Source organism: Rutidosis leptorrhynchoides, chromosome 1, assembly GCF_046630445.1.
Source record: "Rutidosis leptorrhynchoides isolate AG116_Rl617_1_P2 chromosome 1, CSIRO_AGI_Rlap_v1, whole genome shotgun sequence".
Lineage (NCBI taxonomy): Eukaryota > Viridiplantae > Streptophyta > Magnoliopsida > Asterales > Asteraceae > Rutidosis > Rutidosis leptorrhynchoides.
Window position 1 is genome coordinate 167,275,428 of NC_092333.1, and position 13,392 is coordinate 167,288,819.

Below are 13,392 nucleotides of genomic sequence, written 5' to 3' on the forward strand. Positions count from 1 at the left end.
ATCGTTGCCCACTTGGTAACAATCTCTTTGCCATGTAGATATCCGATAACTGACCAAAATTTTTGTAATTTCTCCAAATTTCTTCAACATCCCAGTTAGTTGGAAAATTAAAGAATAAGAAAGATGTTACCCGATTGACGTTAACCCTATAAACCGATCTGTCGTAGCCAAACCCGTAACCTTCGTGCGCCGCCGCCGTGCTCCTCCTGCAATCATAACCTGCAAAACTCACATTAGTTCTCTCTCTCTCACCGTTTTTGTTCACACTATTTTGGTGCAACCACTTCCCGGTGGTTGATTGATTATTGAATTTAGGTTTGAAGGTTGTTGTCCGGCGTTGATTTGCCGGAAAAGGAGGCGTGAAAGGTGAAGTAGGGAAGGTGAAAGGGGTGTAGGGGAGCGGCATGATTATTTAACTCTTAGCTTATGTGGTTACCGATTTTGGGTGAAGGTAATGGTTGGATGGTGTATTATGGTGATGTTTGTTGGTGGTTTCTCGAAAAAAGAAATTAAAAATGAATTTTTTGGGTGAATTTTGGTGATGAAGATGGTGGTTGGGTGGTGGATTGTGGTGGTGTGTGGTTGTTGGGTAAAAGATATTCAAATTAAAGGTATGGGGTTGTTAGCCGAAAGTTGAGAGAGAATCATATCCGGATCTTTTGGTAAAAGATATTCCTCAATTATAAAGGAAGTTTATTAGCTTAGTCAATTTTAGTTGGTAAGATCATAATCCATTAAAAGCCAGCTAATTTGTTGCCTTTCTTAAAGTTCAAGTGTAAATTTGAAAACTAAGTGCAAACTGCAAAGTGTAAAATTTAAAACAAAGTATACAGCTACTTTTGATATTGCTGTTTGAATCTTTTTCTTTCAGCAACATTTTTTCTTGAACAGAAAGCACTAGTTTAAAATTTAACAAATAACATAACAAAAACTTCAAAATAACATAATAATCTGGATACCTCTGTTCTTCCTGCTTCTAAAAATGTTTATTTTTGATAAATATACTATTCACTTAAACATAATACATATATACTAAATAAAAAATGAATACATAATAAGCTCAACTATATTTGTTTTTCTTTTTTTAGTTTAATTCAAGAATCCAGGAAACACATTCTTCGAGTAATTGAAACTTTTGAAACCTGGCAATGTTTAGAAACACTTCCATTTTGTCCCTAAAATCTTTCACATCCTCTCTGAGAATAAAAGATCCAGCGCAACCACAATGTTCAGCCAAATGTGCAGCTTTGATTTGCTTGCATTTTAAACAAACCAAATCTTGAAGATGGTAAAGTCGTTCTCTCTGTCGGACAATTTGCACAAGACTATTTTCCATCACCTCTCGGTTGTAAAGTTGACCACATTGCGGAACACCACATCTCCACTCTTGAGTTAATAGAGCTCGATCCTGACACAAATCTAGATCTCGACAGTCGTTGCAGTAACTGCCAAATTCGTACATTACAATTAGAAACGTTAAACGTTCACATAAACAACTGTAGATTTACTGGGAAAAAAATGATGTTTAATAGCCTACCAACTAAGAATAGGTTAAGGTTGATTTGGTACACATGTTAAAGCTTTGTAAAATGCATGATATAATATTTGGATCTGTTATTCAGACGTAGCATGCGTCTTACACTTGTATCACAACTAGATCTTGGATCTAATGATCTATTTTATTTTTAATTACTGTTTTTCGCTGAAAAAAAAAAAGAGACTGCTTATGTAAATTATTTTGTATTTAAAATTAAAACTACAACTACTATACTATAAACAATCAAGCCCCACAAAGGTATTATGGTCAAGAACATAGTGCATGAGATCCTATTATGCTATAGTTTTATATTTTATTTTTATTGATCAAGAATATACTCGTATTATTTTACCTGCAAATCACGTTTGGTAGAGTGAAGGAGAATGAAGAATTTTGAAACTGTGCCTCTGGAGCAAACTCCCTTACATGCACCAACTTTAACAGATTCCTCCTCAATATCTGCATTTTTTTTAAATGAATAAGAAGACTAATAAAATCAACAGATAGCCCATTATAAAAAGAAACCGGAAATCATTATTGAAAAGTTCTTACCCTAATATCATGCTGCACATATTGGTCAAGAAGAAGAACAGCACACACATGCTTAATGAATTCTAACGCTGGGTTTCCTTTATTCATAGTATTATCTTGAACTGCCTGAGATTTGCCTGTTTTTCTCATGTGATGATCAGTTTCACGAACTATCTTCAATAGTTTTCCACTGAAGTTAGTTCTAATCTGTAACCAAAAATTAAAAATAAAAATATAAAAAAATAACATATTATTAAAAAAAAAAAAAAAAAGTTGTCAGATTCCATAAAAAAACCAATCGTTCTGAATTAGACCTGCTCCCTAAGATGTTCAGTCATGGATGATTCAAATACTTCAGCAGCAGCAGCAGTGATTGATGGAGTGCATGAATCATCATCATCATCCCTTATAGTTGCTCTTTTTCTTAGTTCAACTTGTGCAAATTTCCAAGGGATGTATAGAAACTCTGAGACTGTAGAAATGAAGCGTTCCTGAAAATTTTGAATAATTAAATAAATAAATAGTCAAATACATCAGACAACAAGGGTACGAAAGATGGACTGCAATCGTAAATGATTAAAAATATTTGCATGTTGATGTTCAAAAAGGTCATGTACCTGAGTCTCCATTGGCAGGTTTTCAGCAATATTCCACATGGATACAACTTCCACTTGGGGAATAGGAACAGTATATGTGCTATCATTTGTTTCATCTGATGATATACCTTGAATTGCACCAAAGTTGTACTGTTATACAACATTGAATGGTAAATTATCGGTCGACCCAAATAAAACTATCAAGTTTTAAATAATTAACAATGTAGCTCAGAAGTAGAAATAAAGATATTCTTATTTAGCTGACCTGATCCATGAATAGGAGTGAGTGCCAAAATTGCATGGGTTCAAGCTCAATCCATTCAAACAAATCTCTAATAAATCCAAATGATAAAGAAATTAAAGATGATATAAGGGCACGAATCAGTTTAACTAACTTTTGAATGAAATATGCAAAACATCCAACCTTGATTGTATAGTTTTCAGTAAGCTATCACAGTAAGCTTGGGCAGCAAATAAGTCTGACTTTCCAGTGTCTAATATAATTCTTGAAAAATTGGCAAATATAATAGTGGCACCCAATTTCCGAAATTCGGCTAGCAGTAACGCAAAAACCTTTTGCATGACCTTGTGAAGCATTCGATGAAGAGCTGGATCGTGAAGTTTTGACCACGGACTGGATTACAGAATAAATTGTAAGTCAACATTAAGTCAAAATACAATGGATGCATTTAGGAAGAAAACGAGAAAGTACCTGCAGAGCCATCTGTATAAATGTTGTAACATTGCATCAGCGTATATGTTTCCTGATGAAACTGCGTCAGCAAGACATCTTTGAATCAATTGTTTAAGCACACGAAAGGCCTGTGAACAAGATGTGTCCACATCATATCCTAACTGCTCATTTGGAAGAAGTGATCCAGAAGTCAAATCCTGGTCAAACCCAAACAAGGTACCTCCCTCCATTTCATTTACTTGGTTGCTCTTTAGCAAAGCATTAACAGCCAAGTGATGAATCTGCACAAATTAGGCAATTTATAAGGATTCCTTGGTTCTCTCCAAATATATAGGGGAACTGGATCAAGAGAGAACCTAACCCTTCATTAATAAATAGTGAATAACACACACACACACACACACACACACACACACATATTTATCAATCATCGATGAGTACTAAATAAACCCATTAAAAATTCGTGAACTACCACAAATTGGTGATTTTTCACATGTGATTAACTTCATACACGTGAGCATTGGTGAGGACAAAAAGAAAATAAACCATTATTTGTTCACACACAAACGATTTTGACCATTCACAGGTGAAACATCATCTAAAATTCCTTTGAACACATAATTTTACAGGATTCAACATTTCAGTGATTTTCATTAACTTCAGCCTTTTTTGACAAAATCGTATGCAAATTAACAAACAATAATATGGTTCTCCCGAGTTTTCAACTTTCCATTGGTTCTCTTAAAGTAGCGCAGTGACAGAATAAGAAACAGAATAAAAATAAAGAAAATAACAGACCTTTAGCTCAATTGTCACTTTCCTATAAGCACCGGGATAAATAAGAACTGGTTGATTGACCTATTTTCAAAAAAAAAAAAAAAAAAATGCAATTTAGATCATAAAAGAATTTCAAACTAGATTCTAGAGTGAGATCGTTCATAAGATTTTACCTCATCAGAATAACAAGTCTCTTCTTCATGATTCCCTCCAAGGTCTGGATTTCCATCATCTGATATCCAAAGTATCTGCATATATTGTGAAAACAACAAGGCGAGATAAATAAAAACAGACATGATACTCAATAATATTCAATGTTCAACTTTCAAAGAACGTGATTAAAAAGTCAATAAACATAATCAGTAAAGCATAAACTGATGTCTTAGAAAAATAGACTTACACATGCATAAAGCAAATTGATTTACAAGTCAGCATAAGCAAACATATGCTGAACATGATACTGGCTAGAGGTGGCAAAATGGGTGGGTTGGTCAGATTGGGCGACAGGCCAAACCGGGTCCGGTTGAAACAGTAGTAATTTATGTTCAGATCGAAACAGCTTCTGTTGACACTTTGTCCAATTATTCAGTTATAAAATAAATTTCTGTGTCCAACGTGACCACAATATTGTATTACTTCAGTTATAACTCTTTGATCTAAAGCGGATTTTCCACCAGTTCAATCTGTTTAACCCTTCAGTTATAAGTTACTCATTTTTCTTTTATTAAACCCGTTAAGAGCACAAATCGCCTATTGACAAGTAAACAGTCCTGACCACCTCTAAATTAATAACATGAACCAGAGACATACCTGTTGTTGATCACGTAATGCTCTTGAAAAGAAGATATCAGCAGTGTGCATAAGCCAATCTATTTCAAAATTGCCTAGTGGAACCTGTTCAAATAACATCATCATAAACTCAGTAATAACGACTTAAAAATGTTGATGACATATACACACGAAGGCCGAAGCAGATATAAATATTACATGGGAATATCTGGAAAGAGAAATTTTTTCATTTAACCAAAGAGATGATGCAGCACAACGCTGCAACCCGATTTTTGCCGCTCCATTTTGCCACCCAAGAGTCTGTATAGAGCAACAAAAGAGTATAATGAGTACCAAAACAATGTCAGCTCATCAGTTGAAGCAGTTAATAAGGTTAGTCAACTACCTGATATTCACTGTCACGAGCATTAGAAGGAATGTTGACGCACGGGAAATCATCTAAAGCCCGTATACCGGACTTCATTGAGTTGACGTCTGGGCACTCGATTACAGCAATTGCAGGTCCATGATGCTGATGTCTGTCAATCAGTAGAGACTTAAAAAAATACAAAAAAAAAAAAAAAAAAAAAAAAAAAAAAAAAAAAGCTTTGTATTATATAATGTTATTATTGCTTGGAAAATCAAATACCTGAATTCACTTATCGATATCTGTAAGATCTTTTCAGCATCCCTGGGGTTTCCAACATAGTCCACCTGAATGATTTCATGAAACTTAATAAGCCACGAAACATGACATTATATTACATGACATTTTTGGATTAGAAAAGTCAAAGCTGACCTTGAAACTGGAAGCTTCTCTAGACATAGAAGGTTCAATTGACAATGCGTTGCATGCTTCACGAAACTGTTTCTCTAAAATATTTGGTGATAAGTCTTTATTCTGAAAACGATGAACCACTATCGCATGGATGGTTGAAGATGATGGAAAATATATAATATATATACCACGCGCTTCGGATGTGCTGGAATTGAAAATGATACAAAGACAATTTTCAGTTCTCACCCTATAATAATCATCAAGAAAATGCAATAAAATCTTTAACTTACCTTTGATATAAGTAGAAAAAAGGGATGGAAGAATCCAGATAAGAGCATTCTGTAGTGGTTTTCATGTGCAATTCACTTAAATCCCAACCATCTTTCGGATCTCGCTTCTTGGCTGATTTATCCACTTTACAAACGCAACCAATCTGAAGAATAGAATTAAAATCGAGCCCTACTTTCATTTCATATAACCCCTGAAATGTGATTGAACATATAGCAGATAAAAACAAGTTTGATGAGTTTAATAATTTTTGGAAATAGGCAAACCAGCAATCTGGAACTGTTAATATTAAACTGACCTCCACATCAGGATCGGCCAGGTGAGCAGCAAGTTTCCTGCTTTCTTCTATAAACTCAACTTCACCAGTAACGACCTATACATGATACAGTATGCTAATCATTTAGCTTGTGTAGATTAATCATTTCCTTAGTAAAAAAAGTTATAAAATTACAGATTTTTTTACCTCAATCAAGTTATAGGAACGGCGTCCATGAGGAAGAATCTTATTGACAAGTCTTCCAGGTAATTCTTCAGTTGTAGGAGTTTTATAATTAGCATAAAATACTCTGGGAACATTGACAGGGATCTTATGCATGGTTCCATCCACAACAACCCAAGCAAAAAACTGGCCAGGTTGCAAACTTGGAACAAGTTGAATTATCTGCCAGTGGCTAACTCCTACGGCTGCTTCTCGCCTTTTAAAATATGAGCCAACCCCAGTTCCCTTGGCTTGTGTCTTATATGCCACCCCATTAGGAATACCAGAAACTGCATCCCTTTGATTAAACTTGTCCATACGGTCCAACCTGGCAAGCCAAAATATACCACAATCAACAATCAATATAGATCGTCGCTGGAGGCGGCAATTTTGATCGATTTATTCAAAAATGGGTTAAGAGGGATCGTTTACTTATCCTAATAGGTCGATAAATTTTGCTATAAGGGGAACAGTTCAAAAGCATTGAAATAATTGTAATAATTATTATTGGCCTTTACAACATAAAATCCAACTCATTATATAGACACATTTGAACCCGCCCATATTGACACGTTTCCAAACCTGCCTAACCAATTTGACCATCTATTCTTTTCTATGCACACCCATGATAGTATTGGGGCACCCAAGATACTTACTTTTGCCTCTTCCTTTTTTCACGAATCTGCTTCCACTTACGTTTCCTTGAATCGAGCCATCCTTGGTAATCCAAATGTCTATCTATTTCCTCATCATTGATATCCAACGGTTGTGGTGATGACATCAGTGGATGCATGTTTTTATCCTGACCAGGTTTTTCCCTAGAACTTCCTTTGCCACTTGCATTCGGGTTGGTTTCATAAGAACGACTGATAGGTCTAGGTCCAACATTTGAAGCTTTTCGATTGTTCCCGAAGTCCTCTAGATCCACAACATTTTGTTCATGGGGTAAATGATCTTTTCCATTTGCATCAATTTGTGGGCCATCTTCATTACCCTTTTTCAAAGAACTAAATATATCAACCAACTTTCTTTGACGCATTTTGTCCTCTTTCTCACGAACCTTCTTGTGCAACCAATCAGGATGAACTACTCTTGGAACAGGGTTTGAAACCTGAACAAACATACATATCAGTTGCAAGCCAAAAAGATGTAATACTTCACTAACTTATGAGAAATAGTGTACCTTCTGCATTGCTGCTGGAATAGTAATAATTTTTTGTATTGCAGAGCTAAGCCTTTGTTTGTAATATGACCAGTCAATAATGGATCGAATGCCAATATCTGATGAGATTTTGCACCACTTTTTCACATAGAACTTCATTATTTCTGCAAATGAAACAAAGTAAGTCTTTGTCCCTTCAAGTTCAAAACAATATAGGCATAACAGTCAAGAGTTCTACCAGCATCAGTTTCAAATATAGCAACAGGAACAGCCCTTTCACTCACTGGAGTTCCCTGTTCTCATCAAGATACAAATTTGATCAAGATTCAATTTTAAGAATGGTGTATAATGGAAATGAAATATACAATAAAAAATATCAGATGGCTATTTTTAACAGAAATATTAAGTCACTTACGCGTGGTTCACATGCAACAACGTATTGACAACGTAGCCCTTTGTCTTTAACCATTGCATCTCCTAGAAAATCAGCAAGACGCCTTGCTGTGGTCACTGCACACGATTTTTGTTCACCATAATCTACTAAAGACTTGCTCATAGTGCTTGATTCTGATATGTAATCAAGCAACTCACTGTCTGCAATATCGTTCCCTTGATTCTGAAATATTTAATTATCAGATAAGCTTTGTACATCCTCATTTTCTTGTCATATAAACAAACCAAAACCAAAAACTTAACAAAAACGTGATTAAAATTTGATTACGTACATCTAGAAGATCAAGCCAACGGTTGGCAACTGAAGCAACTACAGAATAGCATTCCTCTAAGGTAGACCCATGAAGAAACTTGTCAAAAAGTTCAGCCTGAATACAGTTGGATTTCAAGTGTTATGAGAAAACTCCTAGCTATAACTAACAAAATATATGAAAAAACAAACCAAACAGATTTATGAGATGAAGATAGTACTTGGAAAACTTTAATAAGCTTTAGTTCACCCCTCCTTTTTATTTCAAAGCCCTTAAGTTCGGCAAGAGTACCATCGTCATTAAAAACAGCATACCGCTTCTTTATTAAAATTCCTTCTTCTTTAGATGCGGGTAGGATCATTGCCTTCATTCAGAAATAGTACATGAGCATGAGAGGTTCCTTGACCAGATAACTAATAAATTACAGTAATTGCCAAAACATGATGTCACTTTAAGGATTTTTCCATTTACCTTATATGGTCCGTCGACTTCAAATTCAATAGAACATTCACTGTGTGTTGTATAAGTTCTGTTGACAGGATCTTTGAGAGTCTGATGAAAAAACAGAACACAAAGATTTCAGACATAATATATCTAAACCAATAAGTAAATTAACTGTTTAATAGATGACCAGGTTGTGTGGAGGGTTAAAACAAGTCAAATTTTAGTACAACTCTAGGCCAGGTCATACAGATTTGCCTGCAAACGTTTTCTTGACAGTTTCTTTAACATTTAAGAAATAACATTTCTTAATTATTTCCAAGATAACAAGAAAATAATATTACAACAAATCAAATAAAAGAATTTTAAAAAATTGGATACATTGATAAGAGACGAGTTTAATAACTGTCAAGTTTCAACCCATTCATCCCCATCCTCTTCAAGCTAAACTTTTTTTTATTGAACCCATTTGAGATAAAAACGCATACCAAATCAACCATGGGCCAAAACCATAAATCTCTATTTATTATTAGATAACCTATTATAAAACTTGTCTTAAGTGAAATAATTACAGGAGCGGAATAGAAATGATAACCCATCTAACCTGGTATTGGTCATTTGTGTTGTTTCTTGCCACATCAACATTTAGCATAACACATGGATAGGAAATTGTTAGCTTCTTTGAGTCTCTGCAATTGAAGTTCCAAAGAAGGTGAAAAAAATGCAGTGCCAAAAAACTACAACAAATTCACATTAATAATTTGGCAGAAAAAAAAAAACACACCTCGTTTTAAAAGTGAAGTTTTCGGGAAATGACCCGGGCAAAGCACACCATATACCATCTGTGTCCAGTTCAAGTGGTCTTCCAATCTTTTCAACCAGTAAACTAGCATTTTGGATAATTTTTGCTCCAGTATAAGTAACAACTCCTGCCATTTCCATTGAATACCATCTTGCACCTCTGAAACAATAAAATATAATGTCATATTTATTTACATTACATTATAAAAAAATGTGTAAAAAATCTATGCTACATAAAATACATACTTGCGCATGACATATCCATAGAAAGAATTCAGAATACATTTATGTGCCAGCTGAAGTGAATCATAAAGAACCACCATATCCTGCAATAATAAAATATATCAACAATAAATAAAACTTAAGTATAATAGTAATTTAAAATACTAATTGAAAAGGTCACGATAAAATTACTTGTGCTTCCTGGATTTTTATAGGATTTCCACTAGCCTTTGCTTCTGACAATTTCCCCTTCCACACTTTATTGAGTCCTTTGTATTCATATCTTCTATCACGAAAACTTTAATACACAAGATAAAATGTTATGATCTCATACTACATACACAGGCAGACAATAAAGTTATGTGCATTAAACTGCATAGATTAACGCAATGCTTACCTTCTGACAGTATCAACGTAAAACGGATTCTCACGCATGCATATCCCTGCTTCACGAACCTCAGTAACTGGTTTATCAAGCACTCGCTTATATGCCTTTTGGCAGTATTTCTTTAAACGATCTTTCAACTTCAATTGTTGGTCCACTTTAGGCAGGTCAAGAAACGGTTTTGATGTGGACCCATCAACAAACTCGGATTCAATTTGCCTCTTAATATGATAGTAATCACTAATTTCCAATTTTGAGATAAGTAAAATTCAATTATGAATAAGTAGCCAAGTTAAGGTAAAAGAGTAAACATATGTACCTTCTCTTTGCTGTATATGTTTCTCCACGCCAAACCCATTCAAGTTTTCTAAGACAAGTTTTCCCTGGACGATTGAAATCACATGCAGTGCAAACCTCATCTGAAACGATAGATGGTGGCTGATATTGCATAAAAGTAATGGTTTTTATCAGTAAGTAGCAAGTTACATCAACATATACATATTTCTAAAAGATAATCGATGTGTGAACCTGAAGTCTGTTTGTCAAAATAATATTGGGATACATCGCAGCAACATCTAGATGATAAATAAGAGGGCATTCTTCTCGTGTCGGTTCATCTCGTAATGAAATAAGCTGCAAATGTAAAAAGAAATAAACTAGGTGTAAATTTGCAACATCTTTATAGCTCCTTGGACTTCAGATATAGCTTATAGAAGCATACGAAGCATGTGAGAAAAGAATATCTATAGTGGATATGATCTTTAGTTGTTAGGCGAGATAACAAACGAAAGACCACGACTACGGTGAACAAGCCCCTTCAGTATTTGTCACACATAGATACAATAAATGTTTCATGGAGACTTCAAAAGACCAGTAAAATAGAACATTGCCAGTTGACAATTAAAACTTGTCATGCCACTGGAAAATTTATGCTATTTCCTAGCGTCATTACAACCACATGCAGTTAAAGTCCTTACAGTACCTTTTCCATGATAGCATTCTTCACTTCGTTGTAGTTTAAAACTGATTCAATGTCCATCTTACCCTCAACTCTAATAGCATATAGCAGATCACGATCAAGATTTTCGATAAGTTGCTGGAGAAAATAACATAAAACCAAGCTAAAGTTAGCTAACATCTCAAACAACATGCTATACAAGTCTTGTCCAACCACACACACACGTATGTGTATAGATAGATATATTACATCTGACTGATAACTAATACTATATTTAACTAAATTTAATTAATCTAAGTACATTTCCAGTTCCAAATTTACCTTAAAGGCAGATGGATCAAGTTTGAAACTAGTTGGAAGGTCAGATCTGAAGACACCAGTTTCTAGACACTCTACATGGCCACCAATATATGTCTCACTTTCAAGAAGGCGACTGTTATAAAACTTTTCTGGTTCAGCTTGGTGCTTATTAGGACATATAACATTTGCCATGTATGCCTGCATATATAACACAAAGTTAAAGTGTGAGGTTTTAACTTATGTAGTATGCAAATCAAGAAAATATAAATCAATCAGGTTACAAGATATGTCCAAACCACGCACCTGAACCATGAGAAGCATTTCACAAAGGGTCCCACTTCCTTTACGCAATACTTCATCAGGTGGCATTGGTATTATAGTTGCAAGGGAGAAAATAAACGGATGAACATAAGTCATATACAAGTAATACGTTGATACAGCATCGGATACAGAATAGGATGCCATCATCTGCAATTAAGTATTTCCAAGATAAATATTAAAAAACATTCTAAATAGCTTAAAATGCCCTTAAGAATAGATTGTTGAACCATATAGATGATCATTTCTACCAAGTCCATACCTTCTTAGCATCTGCATCAGATATGCTGCTAAAAAATTGGGCTAGTGAAGGACACATCATGGCGTTTAAAAAATTCATGAAATCCTGGTAAGAGTGTGGTGGTCCCTTTAAAAAGAAGGAAAGTATATTTGTGTCAAGATTGGGAAGCGTAATTTGTTGCTGAGAAGAACTAGTGCCAGCTCCTTGTTGAGCGGATAACGGAGGATTTTGACCAGTTCTTCTTCTCTTGGCGGAAGGCGGAAGAGTCACTAATGTAGTATCTTGGTGTGATGCACTAGCTGTTGGAGACAAAGGGAAATTGTTACTTATAAAAGAGTTCCAATATGCTTCACAAGATTTCAAGGGTGGCATAATGTATAAAGAAGGGTCGGGATTATAAAATCCACCAGTACTGGGCCTAAAAGAAAACAAATACAGGTTGTGGTATGGTATTTTACTAAATTCAGTGATATCATTCTCATTACCCGAGTCACGACGTTCCCTAGAAGCAACTCGGTTCATACCTATGTCTTCTACTTCTTCTTCTTGATCTTCCTCCTCCCTTACAGCATCCTCTTCAGGAATGGGAGTATCGTCAATAATTGTTTACGTGGTAAAGGTAAGTTGTGAGTAAGATGACGATCGCATGGCGGTAAGCAGAGTAATTTATGCAGAATATTAACAGTCACAGGGATTAATAGGATAAATAAAGGGGAGCATTTTATTAAGCATATATAGCAAAAGTAAGCACTTACTCTTCCTGCCAGCAAGAACACAGGCATAACCTTGTGTGATATCTCAATCCTGGCTTACAGATGTCAACGAAAGCATGTGTTCTCCATATTTAACGTCATTGATCTGTTCAGCTTTAATTCTCTTAAACAACATGTTTTCCTTGTTCTTTAGTCTCGGAAAGGTAACTGATACGGTATGCAAGTATTTACGCCAAACTCGAGCAGCTGAGTATTTATCATCAATTGCATCTTCATTTATAAAGATAAATGAAGCGTACCAATCATTGCTGGGATGATCAAGTGCAGGTCTCAGAAAACCATGAACTTTGTTGAATATAAACCAACCTTTTTCGTGGGATGCTATACGCACCAAATGGCAAAATATACGAATAGATGGCTCTATATTTCTTGCGTGGCAATACATTTCAAAAATAAGAATCTTTCGAATTGATGCTGGTTCGAATTACCCAACGGCAACACCTAGAACTTGCAAACTTCTAAAAAGAACGGCGTAAATGGCAGTCGCAAACAAAAGTTGAAAATTGAATGGCAATAAATAGCAACCTTGCCAGGGGGTGGTGATCAGGCTCTGGCATTAGTTGCAGGAATAATTGGTTCAATGCCAGCTAATCTAGGAAAACGTTGCAGTAGCTCGCCCAAATATTTCTCATTTACTCTG

At 35.1% G+C, this 13,392-nt stretch overlaps 1 protein-coding gene across 1 annotated transcript; it reads right to left on the reverse strand.

Annotated features, from left to right (window-relative positions):
• Positions 1-1,064: 1,064 nt before the first annotated feature.
• LOC139891296 (DNA polymerase epsilon catalytic subunit A-like) lies at positions 1,065-13,137 on the reverse strand. Its single transcript, XM_071874253.1, has 37 exons — positions 12,793-13,137; positions 12,001-12,105; positions 11,724-11,888; positions 11,442-11,618; positions 11,145-11,258; positions 10,691-10,795; positions 10,482-10,600; positions 10,175-10,402; positions 9,970-10,075; positions 9,802-9,881; positions 9,539-9,715; positions 9,359-9,443; positions 8,785-8,865; positions 8,534-8,677; positions 8,335-8,430; positions 8,025-8,225; positions 7,848-7,902; positions 7,631-7,773; positions 7,104-7,558; positions 6,433-6,775; positions 6,268-6,342; positions 5,972-6,162; positions 5,703-5,886; positions 5,553-5,617; positions 5,310-5,442; positions 5,123-5,224; positions 4,946-5,029; positions 4,309-4,383; positions 4,157-4,216; positions 3,377-3,639; positions 3,089-3,298; positions 2,930-2,996; positions 2,686-2,814; positions 2,383-2,559; positions 2,090-2,275; positions 1,890-1,996; positions 1,065-1,445 (listed from the first exon to the last, which is right to left on the reverse strand). The coding sequence occupies exons 1-37, from the start codon at positions 13,135-13,137 to the stop codon at positions 1,085-1,087; spliced, it is 5,793 nt and encodes a 1,930-aa protein (XP_071730354.1). The 3' UTR covers positions 1,065-1,084.
• Positions 13,138-13,392: the final 255 nt, after the last annotated feature.

Coding starts and splice junctions, on each gene's coding strand:
- LOC139891296 (XM_071874253.1), bottom strand. CDS start 13,137: ATGTATTGCCACGCAAGAAATATAGAGCCATCTATTCGTATATTTTGC. Junction 4,217..4,308: donor AGACTTGTTATTCTGATGAG/GTAAAATCTTAT, acceptor TTTTGAAAATAG/GTCAATCAACCAGTTCTTAT. Junction 1,446..1,889: donor CTACCAAACGTGATTTGCAG/GTAAAATAATAC, acceptor CGAATTTGGCAG/TTACTGCAACGACTGTCGAG.